Source organism: Erythrolamprus reginae, chromosome 7 (assembly GCF_031021105.1).
Source record: "Erythrolamprus reginae isolate rEryReg1 chromosome 7, rEryReg1.hap1, whole genome shotgun sequence".
Lineage (NCBI taxonomy): Eukaryota > Metazoa > Chordata > Lepidosauria > Squamata > Dipsadidae > Erythrolamprus > Erythrolamprus reginae.
In genome coordinates this window covers 80,846,613-80,874,435 of record NC_091956.1, presented here as the reverse complement: position 1 = coordinate 80,874,435, position 27,823 = coordinate 80,846,613, and the positions used below count along the sequence as shown (strand labels likewise).

At 40.7% G+C, this 27,823-nt stretch overlaps 1 protein-coding gene across 1 annotated transcript in view; it reads right to left on the bottom strand.

Annotated features, from left to right (window-relative positions):
• The window catches only part of STPG2 (sperm tail PG-rich repeat containing 2), a 198,314-nt gene that overhangs the window by 93,624 nt on the left and 76,867 nt on the right, over positions 1-27,823 (bottom strand). Inside the window, exons 11-12 of the mRNA XM_070757988.1 lie at positions 26,821-26,986; positions 7,481-7,608 (exon numbers count right to left, since the gene is read on the bottom strand). Coding sequence (XP_070614089.1) covers positions 7,481-7,608; positions 26,821-26,986 — 294 coding nt within the window. The remainder of the gene's footprint in view (positions 1-7,480; positions 7,609-26,820; positions 26,987-27,823) is intronic.

Below are 27,823 nucleotides of genomic sequence, written 5' to 3'. Positions count from 1 at the left end.
ATATAAAGAACAGCATGCAATGTAGAGAACAGGATATGGATTTTTTAAGATATGGATTTGTGAACACAAGGATGTAAGACTAGAAAGATACAGTGACTGGTGCTGGGGTGCATTTAATGATAATGCCTACCCAATTTTTCTTATGTTTACCATGTTTTATCCTCTGCTTTACATCTTGCAGATCCCCAAAATGAACAGACTAATAGAGGTGTGTGTGTTTGTGAGTGCGTGATTATTAATATTGCTATTATTTTAAATAGTATGTGGATATCATTCCTGGAACCTGAAGAAACATAGAAACATAGAAGACTGACAGCAGAAAAAGATTTCGTGATCCATCTAGTCTGCCCTTATACTATTTTCTGTATTTTATCTTAGGATGGATATATGTTTATCCCAGGCATGTTTCAATTCAGTTACTGTGGATTTACCAACCACGTCTGCTGGAAGTTTGTTCCAAGCATCTACTACTCTTTCAGTCAAATAATATTTTCTCATGTTGCTTTTGATCTTTCCCCCAACTAACTTCAGATTGTGTCCCCTTGTTCTTGTGTTCACTTTCCTATTAAAAACACTTCCCTCCTGAATCTTATTTAGCCCTTTGACATATTTAAATATTTCGATCATGTTCCGCCCTTTTCCTTCTGTCCTCCAGACCAGTGTTTCCCAACCTTTTTTGAGCCGCGGCACATTATTCATGTTTTCAAAATTCTGGGGAACACTGAAGGGGGGGGCGGGGGGGGCTAAAGAAAAGTTTCGACAAAAAAAATATCTCTTCCTCCATTTCACTCTATTTCTCCCTCCCTCTTTCTCTCTCTTCCTTACTTCCCTTCTTTCTCTCCATCCCTCTTTCTTTCTTTCTTCTCTCTTTTTTGCTCTCTTTCTCTCTCCCTCCTTCCCTCCCTCTATGTCTTTCCCTCTCCCTCCTTCCCCCCTTTCTTTCTTTCTCTCTCTCTCTTGCTTTCTTTCCCTCTCTTTCTCTTGCTTTCTTTCTCTCATTCTCTCTCCCCTCCTTTTTCTCTCTCTCTCTTTCTCTCTCGTTCACCACGCCAGCAACAGAGAGAAAAAGAAAGAGCGAGAGAGAGCCGAGAGAGAGTGGAGTGCGCAGCAGCCATCAGCCTCCTCGCCCTCCCAGACGTCCCCAGCGCCCGGCCTCGTGCCGCCTCCCGTTAGCCCGGCCAAAAGCCACACAGTCCCGGACTCCCGGATTGCTCGCTTCTCCGGCCAGCGCGGCGCTTTCCTGGGCAGATGGCTTTGCTGACCGAAGAAATGAGCGATCCGGGAGTCCGGGACTGTGTGGCTTTGCGCCATGAAGAGAAAACGGCAGCAGGGAAAAGTCGGCCGTTTTCTCTTCATGGCGCAAAGCCACACAGTCCCGGACTCTCGGATTCTCGCCCCAAGGCAGGAGGCGGTGGCGGAGAAGAGTGGGGCAGATCGGGCGGGCAATGGGGCAGGACAGAGAAGCCAGGGGCGCGTTTGGCCGGAGGCACCGTGGGGAGCAGGGGCAGGGTGGTGCGGCAGTAGGAGTAAAGGGAGCCGCGGCTGCCCCTGCCTCCCCACGGTGCCTCCGGCCAAACGCGCCCCTGGCTTCTCCGCCCTGCCCCATTGCCCGCCCGATCCGCCCACTCTCCTCCGCCGCCTCTCGCCGCGGCACACCTGACGGTGTCTCGCGGCACACCAGTGTGCCGCGGCACACCGGTTGGGAAACGCTGCTCCAGACTATACAGATTGAGTTCATTGAGTCTTTCCTGATACGTTTTATGCTTAAGACCTTCCACCATTCTTGTAGCCCATCTTTGGACCCGTTCAATTTTGTCAATATCTTTTTGTAGGTGAGGTCTCCAGAACTGAACACAGTATTCCAAATGTGGTCTCACCAGCGCTCTATATAGCGGGTAAAAATGGCCTGCCCCGCCCCTCGGAAGCCTCCAGAGGCGAAAAATGTCCTCCCAGAGCCTCCGTGTGACCCCTGTACTTACCTGGCATTCAAAACGGGCTGTGTGGAGACTCCTGGGAGGGGAGGGGTGGCATGAGTGGAACCAGCTGAAAACCAGTGGGCTGGCGCATGCATGCGCACTGGAGCTCAGCAAGGGCAATGGCTCGTGGGCTAGTCTATCCATTAGTATCTATATGGACATCAAGTAGGAAAAGTTATGCCAAACAAGTCTTTGGTGAAAAACACTGGACAGAGTTTTCTAATAAAGAAAATTGTTCTGCTTGTCTTCTTGCTTGTTTGTTCTACAGATTTATCCGTTGATCTGCACAGTTGCCTTTTTGTGGAATGATTGGTTGCCGATCAGTTTCCGGTCGCAATTCAAAGTGTTGGTTATGACCTATAAAACCCTTCATGGCACCGAACCAGATTATCTCAGGGACCGCCTTCTGCTGGACGAATCCCAGCGACCAGTAAGGTCCCACAGAGTGGGTCTTCCCCGGGTCCCGTCAAATAAACAATGTCGCTTGGCGGGACCCAGGGGAAGAGCCTTCTCTGTGGCGGCCCCAGCCCTCTGGAACTAACTCCCCCCAGAGATTAGAATTGCCCCCACCCTCTTTGCCTTTCGTAAGCTGCTTAAAACCCACCTCTGCCACCAGGCATGGGGGAATTGAGATACGTTTTCCCCATGGCCTTTACAATTCTATGCATGGTATGTTTGTATGTATGTTTGGTTTTATAATAAGGGTTTTTAACTGTTTTAGTATTGGATTATTATTATATGCTGTTTTATTGCTGTTGTTAGCCGCCCCGAGTCTGCAGAGAGGTGCGCCATACAAATCCAATCCAATCCCATCCCAATAAATAAATAAATAAATAAATAAATAAATAAATAAATAAACAAACAAACAAACAAACAAACAAACAAACAAATAAATAAATAAGATTTTAAGAAAAGATTACATTTGTTCCATTTTAGACCAGCTCGGAATTGGTTTTCAACATAATGTTTTGCACCAGACCTTTTGACTAAAATAAATGAGGAGGAGGTTAGTGCTTATTGCTATGACCTGCGGTGCCTTTTCAAGGGATATTGCCAGCATAGTATTCACACGGAGAAATTGAAGTATATTAATTTTAAAAACACGAATCTGGATGAATGTACCTGGAAATGTCTTTATTAAGTGTAACAGACATTCTGCTATGCTTAATATTAGTGACATTGGTAAAGATCAGAAAGGCAATAAGAACTATTTATTCACATTTTTCATTGACAATATGAACTAACCCCTATATCTCAATGTAACAAAATTCAGTCAATGTTTTATTAAATTTATTTAAATAAATACCCGTAACCCCCAACATTTCTCCCTTAGACTATCCACGATTGACCTCTCCAGGTTCCTAAAGAGGCCAGTAAGGGGCGTACATAAGTGCACTAGTGTGCCTTTCGTCCCCTGTCCAATTGTCTTTCCTTTATCTCATATCTCATATATATTTTCTTCCTTTCATATATCTTCTCCTCTATTTTTACATATTATCTTTATATACAGTGGTACCTCATCATACGAACTTAATTGGTTCCAGGAGGAGGTTTGTAAGGTGAAAAGTTCGTAAGATGAAACAATATTTCCCATAGGAATCAATGTAAAAGCAAATAATGCATGCAAATCCTTCAGGAAAATCCCAAACTTTAGAAGGGAGGCGAACAGAGGGCAGGGAGGAGCAGCTAAAGGGGGCGGGTGGAAGAAGCAAGGCTAGGCTAAAGGGTGAGTGGGAAGGAAGAAAGGCAAGGGGGGCGCCCCTCCCTTTTCTTTCTTCAAAAGACACCGTTTCAGTGCCTTTGCAAGCACGTTGTTCTCTGCAAAATCTTTCCCCCCTCCAAGCCGCCCCTCCCTTTTCTTTCTTCAAAAGACACCATTTCAGTGCCTCTGCAAGCACGTTGTTCTCTGCAAAATCTTTCCCCCTCCAAGCCGCCCCTCCCTTTTCTTTCTTCAAAAGACACCATTTCAGTGCCTCTGCAAGCAAGCTGTTCTCTGCAAAATCTTTCCTCCTCCAAGCCGCCCCTCCCTTTTCTTTCTTCAAAAAAGGGGAAAAAAAGAAACCCCTTCATCCCAGCAGCAGCTGCTTGGGTTCGTAAGGTGAGAATAGTTCGGAAGAAGAGGCAAAAAAATCTTAAACACCGGGTTCGTATCTTGAAAAGTTCGTTAGAAGAGGCGTTCGTAAGATGAGGTACCACTGTATATTACTTCATGTATATTCTCTTCCATATGTATTGTGTATTGGACAAATGAATAAATAAAAAATAAAACATATACTTTAGCTAGGATAGGTTAAATCACTCATCTTTCCCTTTCTCTCAAATAAACAGGAACATTCATTCATACTCAGGCCAGGATGACTACTACTACATTCATAAGGATCCATATAACAGCTCTGATGTAATAAGAATATTGGCTGTCTTTCAGATTAAAACTGACAGCATTTTAGGACAAAAAAGCACATAAAATATATACACGGAGCATTTCATTGCCTTCTGAAAACGTATCATTAACCTCCTATCTGGCCTAGAGCCAGCTGTAATAATGAAAACTTGCAAAATATAATTGAATCAGAAGAGGTACATGGAAATACATTTGTGATAGCCTAGAATCTTAGCCAGGAAAGAAAGAATCTGTCCGTGCTATTTTTTTAAGATTTCCCTTGAACAGGATACTCTTGGCCTACTGCTAGGCAATGATATGTGCAAATAGCCACCAAGGCTTTGCAAGAGAAGGAATATTCCAGAAGGTGAATAAATATACATAATACAGGAGGGCTCTGGTGCTTTTTATTTCTGTACTATTTAATATATCAGTCATGAACAAGCACTCATACGCATTTACCAGTTATAGCCAAATCAGCGTCTCAACATTTTGGATTACAAAAATTAATAGCATCTTCCAGAGATAAAAATAATGTTCTCTCTACTACTGGTTTCTGGAAAAATAAAGCCTTACTCCCAGGCCTGGAGTTAATATATTGTTGTTTTTTGGGGGTTCTGTTTTGTTTGATTTCTGTCATTTTTAAATTATTATATTCTACACTGACCTTGTAGTTTCAGTTTTTATTTGTTCTTATGGACTGGGGTTGCAAGGGGGGGTGTATTAATTTGGATTAATCTCATGCGTCTCAATTATTTTCTGTTACACCTCCCACCCACCCAGGAAGAAGTAAAATTTCACATATACCCAACTCTCCAATCTGGCCCCTGTTGTACATACTTTTGATCCAAATGGCCTTCAAAGACTATTATTATTATTTATTAGATTTGTATGCACCAAGATGGTGCATATTGCAGTGATCCAAGCAAATAGTGATTAGGTAAATAGTGATGGGGCATGTGTTATCCCTAGGTAAGATCACAACTGGTGGATAAAGGCTCCCTGGCTATTTAATAAACCTTTACCAATACATAAATTCATAGTACTACTTTTTTACCAAATTCCCTAGTGGCTCACAATAAAATTATGTCTTTGGAAACAGAACATTATCTGACTAGCTCCACCATGCAGAAAATGCCATACATTTATAACGTCAAAAATTCTACAAATTAGGATCCTTCAGGTGACAGCTTTGGAAATCATCTAACCATTTGGGGAAAAATTTAAGTTAAGGCATGTTCATATCTGCAACATCAGATTAAAACATCTCAATCAAAAGGCACTTAAGTCATATATTAATATTGTAGGTTCAACCACATCGTTTACATAATGATCTCTAGGCTATGTCTCTTTCCAACATTTCATCAACAACATAAAACCCTATACAGTGATCCCCCGCTCGTTGCGAGGGTTCCGTTCCAGGAGCCCCCGCAACGAGCGGGTTTTCGCGAAGTAGCGATGCGGAAGTAAAAACACCGTCTGCGCATGTGCAGACGGTGTTTTTACTCCCACAGCGCTAGCGAGGAGCCGAAGATTGGGGGCGGGGCGGCTGTTTGCCGCCGGCATGGAGGGCTTCCTAGCAGCCCCCCAAACCCGGGTTGGGGGTCCGGGGGGCGCTTGGTATCGCCGGTTTTGAGCTGAGTCCGGAAGCGAATTCGCTTCCGGACTCAGCTCAAAACCGCCGATAGCAAGCGGCAAGGAACGGCTTGTCTCGGCGCTTTCGAGCTGTCAGCTCGAAAGCGCCGAGACAAGCCGTTCCTTGCCGCTTGCTATCGGCGGTTTTGAGCTGAAAACCGGCGGTTTTGAGCTCAAAACCGGCGATACCAAGCGGCAAGGAACGGCTTGTCTCGGCGCTTTCGAGCTGTCAGCTCAAAAGCGCTGAGACAAGCCGTTCCTTGCCGCTTGCTATCGGCGGTTTTGAGCTGAAAACCGGCGGTTTTGAGCTCAAAACCGGCGATACCAAGCGGCAAGGAACGGCTTGTCTCGGCGCTTTCGAGCTGACAGCTCGAAAGCGCCGAGACAAGCCGTTCCTTGCCGCTTGCTATCGGCGGTTTTGAGCTGAGTCCGGAAGCGAATTCGCTCCCGGACTCAGCTCAAAAGCGGCGAGAATGAACGGCGTGGGCGGGCGAAGGGCGGGCGGCAGCGAGGAGTTTGCGTGGGCGGTGGGGAAACTCCTCGCTGACGCCAGCAAGAGGGGGAAGACCCAGGGAAGCCGCTGCCATCTACGCATGCGTGCCCGGCACGCATGCGTAGATGGTATTTTTGACTTCCGGGTTGAAAAATAGCGAAGTACCCTGTTCGCAATGGTTGGGGACGCAATAAACGGGGGATCACTGTATGTAGCCTTTTAACCAACTGTATATTTCCTCCATGGACCAAATCCTTCCAACCAAGCCTATAAACTTCCTTGAAGATCTGCTGGTATAGCACAAACTTAACACTGTAATAGATACAACAAATGCAGCATTCTGTGGCTGTCATCTTCCTGTCTTGTAAAAAAAAATCCAACTTTTTGCTTTCCTGACATTAGGTCCCGAAATAACACTACTATTGCAGGTTATTATGTACCATGCTCCCTCGAAAATAAGACCCTGCCTTATATTTTTTTTGAACCATGAAATAGGCGCTTGGCCCTTATTGCCATGCACTCAAAACCCCAGTTCGGCTTATTATCAAGGGATGTCTTATTTTGGGGGAAACAGGGTACATAATTAGAAGGAATGACTAAGTTTAACCATTTGCCAAATACAGTGTTCCCTCGATTTTTGCAGGGGATGCGTTCCGAGACTGCCCGCGAAAGTCGAATTTCCGCGAAGTAGAGATGCGGAAGTAAATACACTATTTTTGGCTATGAACAGTATCCCAAGCCTTCCCTTCACACTTTAAACCCCTAAATTGCAATTCCCCATTCCCTTAGCAACCATTTAGATTATTACTCACCATGTTTATTTATTAAAGTTTATTAAAAAAAATATTTATTAAAGGCAGATGAAAGTTTAGTGATGACATATGATGTCATCGGGCGGGAAAATTAATATTTTTGAAAAACCGTGGTATAGACATTTCGTGAAGTTCGAACCCGCGAAAATCAAGGGAACACTGTAACATTGTGTTGTAAACTCACCACATATGAAGCAGGCCCAGGACTGCTGACTTTTGTGTCTTTAAAACGTGGTTCTTGAGAAACCCAGACGGTCATTCCAGGACACATTTTTGCTCCTGCGTGGTCCACTGGGCTGTAGGTCCCTGGTCCTAAAAATAAAAAATAAATTCAGAAAAATAAATTCATATTTTCTTCATACCTGAGATTTATCATCAAACTATACAGACTGTGACAAAGGAACAAGTTATGAGAGTTACCATTCTAGAATAACAAAATCAAAACAGTTCAAATCATTACCACAATTCCTTATGTTATTATCAGAATATTATTATGATTATGATTATGATTATGATTATGATTGTTGTTGTTATTATTATTATTATTATTATTATTATTATTATTATTATTATTAATTAGATTTGTATGCCGTCCCTCTCCAGAGACTCAGAGCGGCTCACAACACAAAACACGGAACAAATCCAACGATAAAAACAATTTAAAACCTTTAATATAAAAACAATCATACATCTCAGACAAACCTTGCGTAAAACGGAAACGGCCCAGGGGAATCAATTTCCCCATGCCTGACGGCAGAGGTGGGTTTTAAGGAGTTTGCAAAAGGCAAGGAGGGAGGGGGCAGTCCTGATCTCCGAGGGGAATTGGTTCCAGAGGATTGGGGCCACCACAGAGAAGGCTCTTCCCCTGGGTCCCGCCAGACGACATTGTTTCATCGACAATATCTTATGTTTATTGGTTCTTTTTCTAGAAAATATAAACTTGACCTAAATTATTCATAAATAGGCTGTTATCTCCGAGACCGCCTTCTGCCGCACGAATCCCAGCGACTGATTAGGTCCCACAGAGTTGGCCTTCTCCGGGTCCCGTCGACTAAACAATGTCGTTTGGCGGGTCCCAGGAGAAGAGCCTTCTCTGTGGCGGCCCCAACCCTCTGGAACCAGCTCCCCCCTGAGATTAGAGCTGCCCCCACCCTCCTTGCCTTTCGTAAACTCCTTAAAACCCACCTCTGCCATCAGGCATGGGGGAAACTGAGATAACTTCCCCAAGCCTATATTGTTTATGTATGGTATGTTGTGTGCATGTTTTTTAAATTATGAGTTTTTAGTTTTAATTATTAGATTTGTATTGTACATTGTCAGCATATTTAAACTACACCAGTAGCCTATAAAACAATGTATTTTTATGAACCTGGTAAACACCAAGTGGTTAAAATTATTGTGACATAGACATCTAGCATATTTCTTCAGCTAAGAGCTGAAGTGTTAATTAGATAAACATCTGCCTTCCCAATGGTATATAATCGAGAGACAGGTGTTTAATTGAGGCTACGAGGCTACGGAGAGGGGCGGCATACAAATTTAATAAATAAATAAATAAATATGTTTTCTACATTTGCAATAGATTACTTTAAAGGAAAGTTACCAGCAGAATTACCGGAGAAGTCTACTATCCAAACCAGGCCATGCAAAGACCCACACTTAATCTCAACAATGCTACAGCATTATATGCCTACAAGACATTCTCAGGCACTGCCAAGAATAACTTCTTCCTTTGTGAAATATTATCTGCAGGGAATGAACAAATTGTTCTTTTTTTGCGGTAGGTGTCTATCAAATTCTGAGGAGCAAAGGAGAAAGAGAACCGCAACAAAGAAAGGTATTTTACTGAGCAAGTAGACTTCCTTTCTCTCGAACGGCAAGATGAAACCCCCAGTAACGAAGGTCAGCATGTGACGACCGTACAAGGTGGCAATAAGCGGTGATCTTAGCAGAATACACCTCACGGCTTGTATTTATTATATTTACAATCACCTTTCCTCCATGGGGCTCATAATAGTTAAGACTGAACAATTCACTGACCTAGGCAGTGTTGTGATTCAGCCTGCGGCTGCTCAGGAACCAGCTGTGTCTCTGCTGGCTCCATGCCCGGAGGAGGATGACAGCGCAGACGAGGGGGCTGAACAGTCAGACAGGGGAGAGGAAAATCAGGAATGGGATGAAGGAGAACAGCATGAGAGCCCCGGGGGGGGGGGCCTCTCCCCAGCCAGTAGCTTGGAGTCAATAGGTGATGACGCACAAGCTGTCATTGACATGAGACAGCGACGTTCAGAGCAACGAAAAGAGCAGTTAAAGAGATATTTTCACCATTGAAGTAGAAACAGCTGGGTTTTGGTGTGGTACTCATCAGCAGGGTTTAAAAGGCAGGCAAGCCCTTTAAGCCATGTGGAGTGTTATCAGCTTGGCGTGGCGTTATCCTGTCTTGTTTCTCGGCGTCTCTGTTCCTGGCTTATGGCCCAGCAGCTTTGGAAGATCCATGGGAGGTATAGGTCTACTATCTACAGCTTTGGCTTGGCAGCAAGAATTCTGTATTGCTGCATGAACTTTTGGCCTTCGTGAATATATCTGAAGATACAGCATTTTCCTGTTTGTAAGGACATTTTCTGTTACCTGTGTTTTTCTTGGATTTTATAAAACTGCCTTTGCCTTTTACCAGTGTGTCTGGATTCTCTTTTTGGGTTGGTATTGGCTTCTGGAGTGACCCAGACAGAACAGGCAGTAAAACCTCAACTGATGTCAGAAATGTTTATAGGTTAGGAAAAAAGAGATAAATACGTTATTTTCGGAGCAACATCACAGTTGCAGATATTCATGAACGAACCGCAGGAGCTACTTCTGAACATTATTTCAGGTCAAATACACAGGATTACCATATTTTTCAGAGTATAAGAGATATCTTTTCTGTTGTGGTTAACTCTGGCCCAGCTCCTGCCCCAAGGAATGTGCAGGTAGATGTGGGGGAAACATCCACATGCCGCAGGCCTGTTTTGCTCCCGATGGAATCTGACGATGAAGTCTCCTCCGACCAAGGAAGCGTGAGTGACAGGGAAGAGGGGAGTTTGGCAGACAGCCCAGGAGGAGATCAATCATCTGTATCATCCTTGGATTCTGAACAAGAATTAATGACACATCCACGCATACGTAGAGTGATGCATAGGAGACAACAACTGAAGGATTATTACAAGAGAAAATGAGGCCACCTGTGGTTGGGTGGGGCTGCTGTAATTAGTGCTAACAGATAAAAGTGCAGCCTGGTGTTTTAGCCTCATGGCAGTTTATCTGATTCATTGTTTTGTCAAGATGGTGTTTTTTTGCTGTTCAGGATTGTGTGTGTGTGGACTCTCTGGACTTTAGAATTGGACTCAATTTCCCAGTTATTGGGTGAGCAATTGGATTGCCTTTCACCTGTGCCTTGTGTGTACCAGAAAATTCCTTTGACATTTAAAAAGGGAGCTGTTTCTGTTTTTCTGTTTATAAAAACATTTGGGTTTTCTTTTTATCGTGTGGTGTGTGTCTTCCTGGACTAATTACCCTGTAATTACGGGTGGTTGAAAAACGCCGGCAGAACACTTTTCCTTGCTAAAAGAAGGTAAAAACATCAGTGTGTCTTATACACTGAATACAGCCATTTTTGCTGCCCCAAAGCCCCATCCCCGCATCTCATTTTTGCAAAAAATGGACCCATTTTTCTCCAAAATGGGATTAACAGACAGTCTGAGAAGCCTGCAGAGAGCTCCTAGGTGCTCGGGGATGGCAAAATGTTCCCTGTTTTTGCAAAAAAACAGGCCATTTTTTGCCTATTTGTTTTCGCAAAAATGGGGTGAGCAAAGGGTCTGCTGATTTTAGGGTTCAAAAAAATATACAGTAGGGTCTTGTTTTGGGTGAAACACAAACTACCTTCTCCCTCCCTATAACTAGTAATAATCATTTTGTAATCATTTTTACAGTGTGGTCGGGCAGTAGGAAAAGCAAGTAGGATGCTTGGCTGCATAGCTAGATGTATAACAAACAGGAAGAGGGAGATTGTGATCCCCTTATATAGAGCGCTGGTGAGACCACATTTGGAATACTGTGTTCAGTTCTGGAGACCTCACCTACAAAAAAATATTGACAAAATTGAACGGGTCCAAAGACGGGCTACAAAAATGGTGGAAGGTCTTAAGCATAAAACGTATCAGGAAAGACTTCATGAACTCCATCTGTATAGTCTGGAGGACAGAAGGAAAAGGGGGACATGATCGAAACATTTAAATATGTTAAAGGGTTAAATAAGGTCCAGGAGGGAAGTGTTTTTAATAGGAAAGTGAGCACAAGAACAAGGGGACACAATCTGAAGTTAGTTGGGGGAAAGATCAAAAGCAACATGAGAAAATATTATTTCACTGAAAGAGTAGTAGAACAAACTCCCAGCAGACGTGGTTGGTAAATCCACAGGAACTGAATTTAAACATGCCTGGGATAAACATATATCCATTGTAAGATAAAATACAGGAAATAGTATAAGGGCAGACTAGATGGACCATGAGGTCTTTTTCTGCCATCAGTCTTCTAGGTTTCTATGTTTTTGCCTAGACTTAATCTCAGCACAATGTGCCTCTGTGGGTTATACAGTAGAGGAGATCAGAGTAATAACCCACTAACCCAATCAAAAGAGGAGTTACAGAGAAATGTATGAAGCTACTGAACTCCCTGGTTAGTTGCGTTGCAGAAAAAAATGGAACAAAGAAACATCAGCAGGTTAAACATCTCTTCCTGCTGCTACTGCTAGAAAGAAATGAGGCTTTGGAGGACACCTACAGACTGCATTAAATATGTGATTTTATTCTGAGCCCACATTGGGCGGAGCTGAAAAAGACCAGAAGGGAAACCAAGCCTCTTATTCTCTCCATTATAGTCCATTCTCTGACTTCTCCCTCCCTCTCTCAAAAATGTACGCAGCTGCCATATTGCTAAATGGAGCCAAGAAACAGAAGAGGCAAGTGTTTTACAGAAATGCAACTTTTGCTGAAGAGTGTAATAATTAGAATTTTGAAATCCTCCAGAGTTTTTCACTACTCTAAAGTGTGCAATAGGGTTGATATTCCTGGAGGGGTCTGTAATATGGTAAATGATTTAGCTTTACTAGATAAATGGCCAAAGCAATGGAAACTGCAGTTTAATGTTTCCAAATGTAAAATAATGCACTTGGGGAAAAGGAATCCTCAATCTGAGTATTGCATTGGCAGTTCTGTGTTAGCAAAAACTTCAGAAGAGAAGGATTTAGGGGTCGTGATTTCTGACAGTCTCAAAATGGGTGAGCAGTGTGGTCGGGCGGTAGGAAAAGCAAGTAGGATACTTGGCTGCATAGCTAGAGGTATAACAAGCAGGAAGAGGGAGATTGTGATCCCCTTATATAGAGCGCTGGTGAGACCACATTTGGAGTACTGTGTTCAGTTCTGGAGACCTCACCTACAAAAAGATATTGACAAAATTGAACGGGTCCAAAGAATGGTGGAAGGTCTTAAGCATAAAACGTATCAGGAAAGACTTCATGAACTCAATCTGTATAGTCTGGAGGACAGAAGGAAAAGGGGGGGACATGATCGAAACATTTACATATGTTAAAGAGTTAAATAAGGTTCAGGAGGGAAGTGTTTTTAATAGGAAAGTGAACACAAGAACAAGGGGACACAATCTGAAGTTAGTTGGGGGAAAGATCACCCGCGGGCTGGATAAATGGCCTCAGCGGGCCGCATGCGGCCCCGGGCCATAGTTTGGAGACCGCTGCTTTACTGTATACAAATTGGGTCAAAATATGATTGGGGAGATGAACTACTTGGGCATGCAAGTAATTCTGCCTTCATAGTCAACATATTGTTTATAACAAATTCTAATTATAACAACTGAATATTAAATATAAACAAATAATTATATTGTTATGATCCTTAATAAAAGCCTGTTTTAACATTTAAATTTTGAAAATTTATTGGGGGGGGTGTTATACTGGGAGAGTTACAGTTATTATATCCTACATTATGCAATGTAGATCAAAGGCTTGCATTACCATATCCTGCAGCACCTGTTGAGTACCAAATTATACAAAAGCTATCTTCTATTCATTTACCAAAATGCCACATTCTAATTACAGGTCAGTAAATAAAACGTCTTTTTCTTACTGTAGCAAAGCACCTAAGAAATACCTGCCTTTCCCATGATTGGTACATAATAGGAAAATCAAGAAAAGGTGATTCATATAATTATATATATTTTCTGGCCCTACGCAGGTTCAATCTCTATGAAATGTCAACCACTGCTACAGGGCAAACAAGCCCAGAACTTGAACAATGGGTAATTTAAAGCAATATCTTTGCTGTAAAATCTCACCGAGTACCTTTTTACCACAGTCAAGGAGAACTGAAAAATGATTCTTTGCAAAACGAAGCATTTGTCCAAATTTCGTTACAGGAGATTCCTGGATCTTCTACCGTTAAATTGCTAATTTTGTACCATTAAATTTACTACTACAGTATTTTTAAGTAAAAACAGAGTCTAGAATCAAGAGTTCCGAAAACAAATAACGTTTGTTTAAATGAAACAAGTGATATTTAAGTTTTTATTTTTCCTTTGATTCAATAGTTTAATTTACAACAATTTATACCTGTACATGCCAGTATATATGTAATACATAAGATATGGTATGTTTACATGCATAAAACAAGGCATGATTTATGCATGTAATACATGTGATGCAATATAATACATTTTATTATTAATGCCAGCTAAGAATACTAATTATTTTTTTATAATTTAAATCCCTAAAATTCCTAGTCCTGGTATTGCTTGGCGGGACCCAGAGGAAGAGCCTTCCCTGTGGCGGCCCCGGCCCTCTGAAACCAACTCCCCCCAGAGATTAGAATTGCTCCCACCCTCCTTGCCTTTCGTAAGTTTCTTAAAACCCATCTCTGCCACCAGGCATACAAATCCAATAAATAAATAAATTGAGATACTCTTTCCCCCTAGGCCTTTACAATTTTATGCATGGTATGTCTGTATGTATGTTTGGTTTTACAATAAGGGTTTTTAACTGTTTATATTGGATTGTCATATGCTGTTTACTACTGTTGTTAGCCGCCCCGAGTCTACGGAGAGGGGCGACATAAAAATCCAATTTTAAAAATAAATCAAATCAAATCAAATCTTAAAGAAAAATTTAAGGTAGCATAACCTTTAATTTAAGTTGTTAGTTAATGTATTTTTAGACTATAAGATGCACTGGAGTATAAGACACACCAAGATTTCAAAGAGGTAAATGGAGAAGGGAAGTTAACAATGCTTTGTATTGGTTTATAGATAAATTATAGATCAGTGATAGGTTCCTACCGGCTCGGACTGGTTCTATAGAACCATTAGTAACTTGGTAGTCTGGGTCACTGGAACAGACAATGACCCAGGCTTGCCATGCCCCCGAGCCGTAGGCATCATCTTGGATTTTTTGCTTCTGATATATTTTTGATAACTTCGTAATTGTTAAATGACATTATTAAACTCGCACAAAGATTTTGCTCAAATCTCACTATAATATATAGTGTTCTGTCGGGCTCTCTGGTAGAATCCTCCCAAAAATTCACAGGTACAAATTTCAGACACACACACGTTTGAAAATTCAAAACAATGTTCTTTATAATGAAAATTCACTTAAACCAAGCCCTCTTTTGGTATAGCAAAGAGCACTTGTCTCCAAACAACCTGGTAATTTGTACAAGTCCCTTATCAGTTCTGTGATACTTAGCTTGCAGCTGTGAGGCAATTCACAGTCCTTCTTCTTTCACAAAGTGAAACACACTTTGCCCTGGTTTAGTTTCAAAGCGGGGGAAAATCAGCACACAAAAGGTCAAAGTCAGCAAAGCAGGCACGAAACACAATGATCAGATAATCCTCCACAATGACCAAACCCACAGGCTGCTATTTATAGCAGCCTCACTAATTACCACAGCCCCACCCAACCACAGGTGGCCTCATTTTCTTTGATAATAATCTCTCAGTTGTTGTTGCCTATGCATCGCTCTCCGCATGCATGGCTGTATCATTAAATCTTGTTCTGAATCCAAGGAGGAGCTAGAGAATTGATCTCCTTCTGAGCTGTCTGCCACACTCTCCTCCTCCCTGTCACTCATGTCTTCTTGGTAAGAGGAGCCTTCATCATCAGATTCCACGGGGGCAAAACAGGCCTGCAGCATGTGGATGCCTCCCCCACATCCACAGTCCTTGGGGAAGGAGCTGGGCCAGAGCTAACCACAACAATATAGTATGTTGCATCACATATTCATCTGATATTGCAGGTTCTCTCTGTGATGTGTCCCAAATGTAATATTTTTAAAACATTACAACCATCAAATATGAATGTTAAAAAAGCATTAAGAAAATATTCCAATTTGCTTTAGGTAATTTCTTCCACTTTTTTTTTTTATACTGAAGTATAATAAAGTATGTCTCTCCCGAAGGATGAAGTATATGCTTGTAAGTTTTCTTGTGCCATTAATTTAGACGGCAAATTCAACAGAGAGAGTTTGTTTTCTAGAACCGTACTCTATAAATGTTGGATAAGGAAAACATTTAGGTTAATAGGACTCAATGGAGTATTCACAACAATCTGTACAAAGAAGATATGATTAAACCTGCTGAGTTTTCAAGAAAGCCGTGCTTCCCACAAAGCACTTCCGAAATCACGTTTTACTCTAAGTCACTCTAGGTTAAGTCCATAAAAGAAACGCTTGGAGACCTTTAATGTAGAGTAGAACACTGGCCTTATGCAAGTGATATTCTGTAGGTATTCTCCAGGTAGCTCTTATGCTAAATATGAATAATGGCGGAGGTGAGAAAAGTGATTATGCAACATTAAAAGCGAAGGACAGAAATTTAACGGCTGCTATAACATTCTCTCTGAATGTATGCAAATCCCTTTCCTCCATATTAGAAGAGAAATCAAGGCACAAGATTCAACCTCATATGGAATTTGCACTAGCCCATATTGTCTGAATGGTACTGGATAGGACCTATCAAATATATAATTTCTACTCAACATACACGTTGGCTTATTAATAATAATTTAATAATTAATAATAATAATAATTTATTAGGTTTGTGTTCTGTCGGTCTCTCTGGTAGACTCCTCCCAAAAATTCACAGGTACAAATTCCAGACACACACACATTTGAAAATTCAAAACAATGTTCTTTATAATGAAAATTCACATAAACCAAGCCCTCTTTTGGTATAGCAAAGAGCACTCGTCTCCAAACAAACTGGTAATTTGTACAAGTTCCTTATCAGTTCTGTGATACTTAGCTTGCAGCTGTGAGGCAATTCACAGTCCTTCTTCTTTCACAAAGTGAAACACACTTTGCTCTGGTTTAGTTTCAAAGCGGAGAAAAATCAGCACACAAAAGGTCAAAGTCAGTAAAGCAGTCACGAAACACAACGATCAGATAATCCTCCGCAATGGCCAAACCCACAGGCTGCTCTTTATAGCAGCCTCACTAATTACCACAGCCCCACCCAACCACAGGTGGCCTCATTTTCTTTGATAATAATCTCTCAGTTGTTGCTGCCTATGCATCGCTCTCCGCATGCGTGGCTGTATCATTAACTCTTGTTCTGTATCCAAGGAGGAGCTAGAGAATTGATCTCCTTCTGAGCTGTCTGCCCCACTCTCCTCCTCCCTGTCACTCATGTCTTCTTGGTCAGAGGAGCCTTCATCAGCAGATTCCACCGGGGGCAAAACAGGGCTGCGCATGTGGATGTCTCCCCCACATCCACAGTCCTTGGGGCAGGAGCTGGGCCAGAGCTAACCACAACAGATTTGTATGCCGCCCCTCTCCAAAGACTCGAAGATTATTTCTATAATCATGGATTGCACTGTGTAATAATTATACTATACTGGTTCTGATTTGCTAATATTGTATAGGCCACTAGATATGGTGGTTAATTGAAATATGATTGGAGGTGCACAAAAGATTTGTTTCAAAACTTTCATGAAGACAAGTAGATAAACAGCTACATAATAATAACACTAATAATTTAAAAAATTGAAAATCCGAAAGGATAGGCCAAAGGGTCTAATTTAAACTTTTTCATCTAATTATCTCTAGCTGGATGATAAGGAAAGTTAATTCATGGTTGGCTATTTCTTCACACCAATCAGAAACTAAGAATTCCTGCCCTTTCTCTTTCTTTCTCATAACTTGACAAAAGATTGATCATCCATGCTTGCGAGCTGAAGTTATGAATAAATTGTCGTCATCTCCACAGATACAGATGTGAAGCTCCTACTGTTGCACTTCCTGACCACAAAGCCAATTGAATTATGTACTGTCACTGTAGCAGCTAGAAAATGGAGCTATCCATTATACTCAACTCCCATAAGGCTTTCAAAATTCATAGAGAAGGACATGTTAAGCTTCTCATATGTTAATAGGCTGTGACACAGCATCGTTCTTCAATAATGGCAATAGAAAGCAGTTCTTTCTTCCACAAACCAAACTTAAAATGAGCCTTATTCCACGTTCTGCCGGCGTGTTTCAACCGCCCGTAATTACAGGGTAATTAGTCCAGGAAGACACACACCACACGATAAAAGGCAAACCCAAAAGTTTTTATAAACAGAAACAGCTCCCTTTTTTAAATGTCAAAGGGATTTTCTGGTACACACAAGGCACAGGTTAAATGCAATCCAATTGATCACCCAATAACTGGGAAATTGAGTCCAATTCTAAAGTCCAGAGAGTCCACACACACAATCCTGAACAGCAACAAACCACCATCTTGACGAAACAATGAATCAGATAAACTGCCATGAGGCTAACACGCCAGGCTGCACTTTTATCTGTAGCACTAATTACATTGTCTCAAAAATAAATTAAAAAATCAAAGAGAGATGTTTACTACTAGTATTTGTTTGGAAGCATAATAGCAGAACTACATTTAATTGAGTTGAATGTCCTGATCGGTTAATATTTCCAGGGCTTTAAGAACTGTACCCAAGAGAAAATCGTATGACGTTGAAAAGTAGTATAATATATTGAAAGTTACTTTGAAGGCAACACCCACCTGTGTCATCTTTGTCACTCTCTGCACAATTTATTTGCCAGGGGTACTTGCTTTTAATGTGCTAAAACTGCTACCTCATTTTTAAAAGCATTTTCTAGGCGTTGCCTCGGTTTATCAAAACAAACAGAGATCATTGGTTGTCAACACTTAACTTCATACAGTTCGGTCTCAGAGTAAACCGGTGATAAACATGAGACATAAGCAAGATATATCTCTGCTGAGCAAGCAACATTACTTGGGTGCAGTCTTCATTAATTAGGATATATGGAAGCAGATGGAGTGCAGGATTTAACCTTGAAGATCCAGTTAATTTATAACTGGCTTTGCTGCTAGATATAAGCATGCTTGCTCGGGTAGGGCAAAATAATACAATACACAGCTTTTCAGTGAAGTAACATTGAAAAAACTGACTAGACTTGTTGGACCAGTGGTCCCCAACCCTTTGGGCACCAGGGGCTGGTTCCATGGATTTTTCTGCATATTTTTCCGGTGATGTGGTTTCGTGCGCTGCCTACATCCCTTGAATGGGCCTTTGCTTGTTTGCGCAGCCAAATTTTTGGCATGCCACAGACTGGTTCCAGTCCATAGAAAGGGGTAGGAGACCTCTGTGTTAAACAAAACAGAATAAGTTGCTCAGGTTTTTTAGCTCAGCTTTGTTCAAGCAACAAGGTATATATGCCTCCTTGATTATTCTTTATTCTGTATTATTGCTCCATGATCTAATATCCTAGTAGGGCTTTAGAAACATAGAAACATAGAAGACTGACGGCAGAAAAAGACTTCATGGTCCATCTAGTCTGCCCTTATACTATTTCCTGTATTTTATCTTACAATGGATATATGTTTATCCCAGGCATGTTTAAATTCAGTTACTGTGGATTTACCAACCATGTCTGCTGGAAGTTTGTTCCAAGGATCTACTACTCTTTCAGTAAAATAATATTTTCTCACGTTGCTTTTGATCTTTCCCCCAACTAACTTCAGATTGTGTCCCCTTGTTCTTGTGTTCACTTTCCTATTAAAAACACTTCCCTCCTGGACCTTATTTAACCCTTTAACATATTTAAATGTTTCGATCATGTCCCCCCTTTTCCTTCTGTCCTCCAGACTATACAGATTGAGTTCATGACGTCTTTCCTGATACGTTTTATGCTTAAGACCTTCCACCATTCTTGCAGCCTGTCTTTGGACCCGTTCAATTTTGTCAATATCTTTTTGTAGGTGAGGACTCCAGAACTGAACACAGTATTCCAAATGTGGTCTCACCAGTGCTCTATATAATGGAATCAGCGCTCTATATAAGAACCTGACCCTACTTTGTCCTTCAATGTTACTATTCCTATAATTATTGTTGTTTATGATCCAAATCCAATAATATGACATTTTTTACCTACAGTATTCCCCATTATTTGCATTTTTTTTAATCCCGTAACTTTGGTTGTAAGATAAAACATATAGTTATGTTTCCTTAAGGACTACTCAAAATGATAGCTGATTTCAGTTTTGGTTAACACAAGAATGGAAATACAATTCTTATTAAATATGGACATCTAGTGGCATAAAAAAAATAAACATTTCTGTTTCTATATTCATTTTCAGTCCCAGAAAGAACAATAGTGCTCAGAGATGTGATAAAAATGTTATGAGTGATCAACTTTCAGTAAAACTGATCATTTTAATTTTACTGGAATATTATTTTAACACCATTTTCAAAATTTTCATAGCAGTTTGGAGTTACTCTTTACTGGGTACAATCAGCACGATAAAAATAAACAGAGTCATTTATTTATTTACTTATTGGGACCATTCTCCCATTTTAATTCTGAGTAGCTTTTGATAAATGATATATAGATTCTTTTTTGTTGAGACACACGTTTCGTAGAGGAAAACAATCTCAGATATTATTCTACAGCACAGCTTCTATATTTATAGAATGATAGTCTGGCTTGTGACATAATCATGGTCATCCAGCACTGCTCATACATTTCTAGTTATGTAATATTGAAGAAGAAATGAAAAAATGGGGAATCCAGAACAGGATACCCTGGTCTTCCGAGACTGAGGGATGCCAATGCAAGGGATAAGTATAAATATACATTACTCAGTCCAAATAGTAGCTTACAAAAATGTACAAAAATATAATATAAATGGTTTGCAAAAAATAAACAGACATAAACACCATCTTTAAAGGCTCCTGTTAAACATTTGAAAACCCATTCCTAAACTACTAAGAAGCCTTCTTGAAATCCAATGTATCATAATGCCATACCACTTCCATAGTGATTTCTCTAGAAAGCAAAAGACAACATTTTGTGACAATATTTTATATGCTTGAAGAAACTGCCTTAGAAAATAATTGAAGAACATCTAAGTCAGGAACTTACATTTCCCCTCGAAGACCTGAAAACTGTAGCTGGTTCAATGCAGCCTCCTTCCAGGATGGGCTGCTTTAGCAACAGTGCTATAAACCAGTGTTCCCCAACCTTGGCAATTTGAAGATATTTGGACTTCAACTCCCAGAATTCCCCAGCCAGCATTCGCTGACTGGGGAATTCTGGGAATTGAAGTCCAAATATCTTCAAGTTGCCAAGGTTGGGGAACACTGCTATAAACACTGTATTGGTTGACACCGAGGTTCTGGTTCTAATGCAAATTGATGATACAGGTAATCTTCAAGTGGTCACTCAGTAACTTTTCAGGGTTAGAATGGATGCCCCAAAAGCTACTTACCACTCAAAGTTCCAGTGTCACACATCCCTGTGGCCACATGGCCACATTCGAGGTGCTCAGTAACCAGCCACATTTACAGCCATTTGCAGCACCATATAATCATATAATCATGATTTATGAGAGTTTTTCTAGAAACCGGTGTTTACTTCCAGTTTCTGGCAAAGACTATCCCAGAGCAAACAATTCATTTGCTTAAAGACAGTTTGTTTAATGACCACTATGCAGTGATGGGCTACCAAATTTTTTACTACCACACTGTGGGCGTGGCTTATGCATTTTGTTTCAACATCTTTCAGTGTAAACCTCTGGAACCGCCTGCTACCGCACGAATCCCAGCAGCCGATAAGGTCCCACAGAGTTGGCCTTCTGTGGGTCCCGTCGACTAAACAATGTCGTCTAGCAGGCCCCAGGGGAAGAGCCTTCTCTGTGGCGGTCTCGGCCCTCTGGAATCAACTCCCCCCGGAGATAAGAACTGCTCCCACCCTCCTTGTCTTCCGTAAACTACTTAAGACCCACCTATGCCGCCAGGCATGGGGGATTTGAGACACCTTTCCCCCAGGCTTATTATAATTTATGTTTGGTATGTATGTGCTGTTTGGTTTTTAATTATGATAGGGTTTTTAGGTGTTTTTTTTTAATATTAGATTTGTACCAGTGTAATATTGTTTTTATCGTTGTTGTGAGCCGCCCCGAGTCTTCGGAGAGGGGCGGGATACAAATCTAATAAATTATTATTATTATTATTATTATTATTATTATTATTATTATTATTAAATTGGGTGCTCTGGGATGGAGCTCCAAATTTTGCTACCGGTACAGCATACCTGACCGTACCTGTAGGAGCCCATCACTGCCACCATGTCATTTAACAATTGCTTTGGAAAGGTTTGTAAAATTGGGTCCAAATGGTGACCCAATGACTATCATGATTTACAACCATGATAAAACCCTGTATGGCTCAGCCTCCATTTACTCTCAGGAGTGTCTTCTCTATCTAAAACCCACCTGTCCTCAGTTATCATCTCATGAAATGATGGTCCAGCTCCACAACAATGAGGTTAAATCTCTGTGAGTTTCATGGTAGACTTCCCCACCATGCTGAGGTCCTTCTTGTTTTGTCCTTCTTGTTTTATGTAAAGCTATATAAACTATTCTACTCTAGAAAGCAAGCACGTGCTAGCACTTATCTTCGTTAGAAATTTTTTTATTATTATTATTTATTATTATCTATTTTTATTTTATTTTTATTTATTTATTCTTTGTCCAATATACAGTACATATGGAAGAGAATAGACATTAAGTAATATATATAAAGATAGAAAGTAAAAAAGAAGAGAAGTAGATGGGAGGGAGAGAATATATATGATATAAGAGATAAGGAGAGAATATATATGATATATGAGATAATGAAAGACAATTGGACAGGGGACGATAGGCACACCAGTGCACTTATGCACGCCCCTTACTGGCCTCTTAGGAACCTGGAGAGGTCAATCGTGGAGAGGTCTAAGGGAGAAATGTTGGGGGCTGGGAGTTGATACTATTAAGTCCGGTAATGAGTTCCACGCTTCGACAACTCAATTGTTAAAGTCATATTTTTTACAGTCAAGTTTGGAGCGGTTAATATTAAGTTTGAATCTGTTGTGTGCTCTTGTGTTGTTGTGGTTGAAGCTGAAGTAGTCGTTGACCGGAAGGACATTGCAGCATATGATCTTGTGGGCAATACTTAAATCGTGTTTTAGGCGCCGCAGTTCTAAGCTTTCAAGACCCAGGATAGTTAGTCTATTTTCGTAGGGTATTCTGTTTCGAGTGGAGGAGTGAAGGGCTCTTCTGGTGAAATATCTTTGGACGTTTTCGAGAGTGTTGATGTCTGAGATGTGGTGTGGGTTCCAGACAGATGAGCTGTATTCGAGAATGGGTCTGGCATAGGTTTTGTAGGCTCTAGTCAGTAGTTTGAGATTGCCAGAGCAATTTTGTTTTACGTTAGTAGGACGTTCATTTTTACTGATAGATAAAATGGTTTTTATGTTCTGTGGCATGTACTGTCCTTGAAAATTTCCCGGATATTTTGTGATTGAAGGGTATAAAAATATATCTAGTGAACAATTAAATAAAAGCTCCTCCATGAAGTAGAATTTATTGTATGTATGAACATAAGTAGTATGAGGTTCTCCAAGAGAAGTGCCATAGTTTTCAAAAACTTTCATTCAAGTGATTTCATTCATGTCCTGATTGTTAATATTTCCCAGGAAAGCTGAAAATTCATTCACTTTACAATGAGTGACATCTACTGGTCAGAAGAATATACACATATGTTCATACGTACCAATGAGATGATAATTATTTTATATTATAATAAATTTTAATAGTCTATGAAATTATTGTTCAGCTGCACCATTATCTATCATTTGCAGAAAGGGAAGAATTCATCAAGAGAATTTGTCGTCACTCTGTTTGCCCCAAAGCTGTATACAGTATTCGAAACATAAAACAAATTCCTAAATAAGAAACATCATCAAAGTTTCCCTCTCATCATTCATTCGTGCACAACTTTGGGAGTGAAAATGCAAATGTATGCTTACAGAGAGACATGAAGCTTATCAGAAAGAGACGGAGGAAATTTGCATAAAAGAGGAACCAGATCATAACTTATGATGTTGTTTTATAGATCTGTCGACTCTGAAACATTTTTTTCCTCGTGCAAAATTGGAATGGCTGAGGTTTAATTCAGAAAAAAAAAGTTAAAGTCCTCATACTAATTATGTTTTATGCTTAAGACCTTCCACCATTCTTGTAGCCCGTCTTTGGACCCGTTCAATTTTGTCAATGTCTTTTTGTAGGAGAGGTCTCCAGAACTGAACACAGTACAGTGTTCCCTCGATTTTTGCGGGGGATGAGTTCCGAGACCGCCCGCGAAAGTCGATTTTCCGCGAAGTAGAGATGCGGAAGTAAATACACTATTTTTGGCTATGAACAACAGTATCACAAGCCTTCCCTTAACACTTTAAGCCCCTAAACTGCAATTTCTCATTCCCTTAGCAACCATTTAGATTATTACTCACCAGGTTTATTTATTAAAGTTTATTAAAAAAAATATTTATTAAAGGCGGACAAAAGTTTGGCAATGTCGTATGACATCATCGGGCGGGAAAAACCGTGCTATAGGGAAAAAAACAGCAAAGAATTTTTTAATTAATATTTTTGAAAAACCGTGGTATAGCCGTTTCGCGAAGTTCGAACCCGCGAAAATCGAGGGACCGCTGTATTCCAAATGTGGTCTCACCAGCGCTCTATACAGCGGGATCACAATCTCCGTCTTCCTGCTTGTTATACCTCTAGCTATGCAGCCAAGCATCCTACTTGCTTTTCCTACCGCCCGACCACACTGCTCACCCATTTTGAGATTGTCAGAAATCAATACCCCTAAATCCTTCTCTTCTGAAGTTTTTGCTACCACAGAACTGCCGATACAATACTCAGATTGAGGATTCCTTTTTCCCCAAGTGCATTATTTTACATTTGGAAACATTAAACTGCAGTTTCCATTGCTTTGACCATTTATCTAGTAAAGCTAAATCATTTACCATATTACAGATGCCTCCAGGAATATCAACCCTATTGCACACTTTAGAGTCATCGGCAAATAGGCAAACCTTCCCTACCAAACCTTCCCCCCATACAAATATGATTGTATTCTATAAATAATCTCTGTATGTATGTTACTTCCCCCTTTCAAATATTTTAAATGCAGATGGTGGAATATAGGATTGTATTATTTAAAATAATTGTTTAAACAGTCATGTTTCCATGTACCAGCAAGTTATCAACCTGTCCTTGTCTGTATTGTAAGTTATAAGAATAAACTTAGGATGTTATGCATATGAAGTTTTATCCATGGAAGCAATGTTTTTCTAAGAAACTTTGCCAAATGTGAAACAGCCACAAGTTCCCCAAGACCAAGACATCTACAGTTAAATATATTCACTGTAGTACTCAGAATCAGAGCAAGGATATTACCAATCCTTTGATGAAAACAAGGGAAGAGACATGTTTGACATTATAACTTCATTTATGTGCTTTTAAATATTAAATACTTCTTATAGATCAATGTATTTTCTTAAATGGCCTTCACCTTTGGTAATTACGGTTATAATTTTCTGCTTCAAAATACTCTTATTTAATTCAATCCTTCCTCAATGCCCATCTTTCTTATGATGGCAATTACCTTCCATTTTTTCCTATAGCTGAGCCTGAATATGATTGTTTCCATGGCCTTTGCTAATACTATCTGTAGTATGTAAAATGTTAGGTTGCAATTTGTTCTTTGTCAGGTTTCATGCACTTCAATGGTCTTATATGCATAGCTGAATAATAAGTAAAATGTCTTTATATTTTCCTTTGAAAGGCTTAGCCGAGTTCACAAAAAAAAATCTGAAAGAACAAATATTAGTCCAATTATGCAAAATTACTGAGCTCGTGAAAGGTAAACCATAGGATGCCACACAATGGAAAATTGGTAGTGTTGATTCTCTGCTACCGGGAAAATCAGTTCCACAGACAACTAAACAAATAAAGAAGAACTTCAAGATATAGAATCTTTTTATTCTTTTCTGATGAAAACACCAATGTTTTCAGCAAACATTTCAAAAGTGTAGTAGAAGTACAGCTTACACACCAGTGTAATGTGGTTCGGGAGCATTTTAAACAAAGCATTTTGATTAATACTACTGCAGACCAAAATATTAAGCAGTCTGTTGCTGTCTCAAGAGATTTCAGCACACATTTTAAAAATATCTCCAAATATAGTGGTACCTTGTGATACAAACCTGGCGTTCGGAAAATTTTTGCCTCTTCTTACAAACTTTTTTCGGCTTACAAACCCATAGCAGATCGCAAAATGGCGCTCCTCTGGGCGGCGCCACCTGGCTGTCACCTTTTAAAACGTGGAAGGACATCTTCGTGATGTCAAAGCTCCGCCCATGGAATTCCCTATTGGGATTCCCCACCTCCTTTCCAGCCTCCAGATCGGCCGAAAATGCCGCCGCCAATTGCAAAAACGGCGCTCTGCCGGGCGCCGCCACCCGGCTGTAACCTTCTGAAACAGCCAGGCGCTTCTCAGCAGCCTCCGGAACCTGGACCTGAACCCGAACTTCCGGATTCGGCATTCGGGAGAACGCTGAGAAGCCCCCCGGCTGTTTTAAAAGGGGACAGCCGGGCGGCGGCGCCCAGCGGAGCGCCATTTTGTTTTGTTTTTCCCCTTTGCACGTATTAATCACTTTTACATTGTTTCTTATGGGAAACAATGTTTCGTCTTACGAACTTTTCACCTTACAAACCTACTTCTGGAACCAATTAAGTTCGTAAGACGAGGTATTACTGTATAACCAAAAATATTTTTGCGCATATGACTGTAGATCCACAAGCTGTGACAAAAATTGACCAGCTGGTCTCTACTCTGGGCCTAATATCATTAAGGCTTAACCAGTATTTGTCCCTTTAGCTTACACGTACAGCAGGTTTAGCCAAGTGCTGATGAGAATTAAACTTTCCCAACATTTCTTTAAATGAAGCTGTTATATAATAGGTTGTAAACAGGCAGGTGAATATTGAGATGACACCTCGTCATTAAAATGTATGTAGTTATAGTTTCAGTTTGAAAGCAATGCCCAGAAAATTATGCAATGTACTTACCTGGTATTTCGTCCTCGATCTTTAATGCATCTTCCCTATACCTTCCACTGAGAAAAGATGCGTGCTTTCTTCTAGCCACCAAAGTCCGTGGAGGCATATATTCACTCTTACCCTGCGATTTCTCATATGATTTATGAACCTCATAAGAACCCGGAGGTGGAACTGCCTATAATTAAGAAAAAGTATAAGATAAAACGGAAGCCACAAATGACGTTCGTGTAGAAAATCTACAATTAAGAGAAAAAATGCTTTTTAAAAAAAGCACCTGATATTTTAAAACATGCATATTTTAATTAAAGCTTAGGAAAGGATGTATTTATTTATTTATTTATTTATTTATTAATCAGATTTGTATGCCGCCCCTCTCCGCAGACTCGGGGCGGCTCACAGCAATCGCCATACAATGTAAACAAATCCAATATTTCAATTAATTTTAAAACACCACAAGTTAAAACCAATCATACACACTAGCATACCATACATAAATTTTATAAGCCTAGGGGGAAGGAACATGTCAATTCCCCCATGCCTGACGACAGAGGTGGGTTTTAAGGAGCTTACGAAAAGCTAGGAGGGTGGGGGCAACTCTGATATCTGGGGGGAGTTGATTCCAAAGGGTCGGGGCCGCCACAGAGAAGGCTCTTCCCCTGGGTCCCGCCAAACGACATTGTTTAGTTGACGGGACCCGGAGAAGGCCAACTCTGTGGGACCTAACTGGTCGCTGGGATTCGTGCGGCAGAAGGCGGTCCCGGAGATATTCTGGTCCGGATATAGTGCAGGAACTGCCACATCCATGCTGTGATATGAATTGTGATATTAGCCATGATAATATCTCTGGGCAGCACACTCACTTCAGCAAACCATTTTATTATTTAGTTGTTAGAAGAATAGAATGTGGGAATGACCTTGGGTGACCAGAGGAAATATTGCAGCCTAGTCAATGGCTTGATGAGCAAAGATGGAGTTTGAAAGAGGAGGGGTAATGAAAGCAACTCAAAAAGGA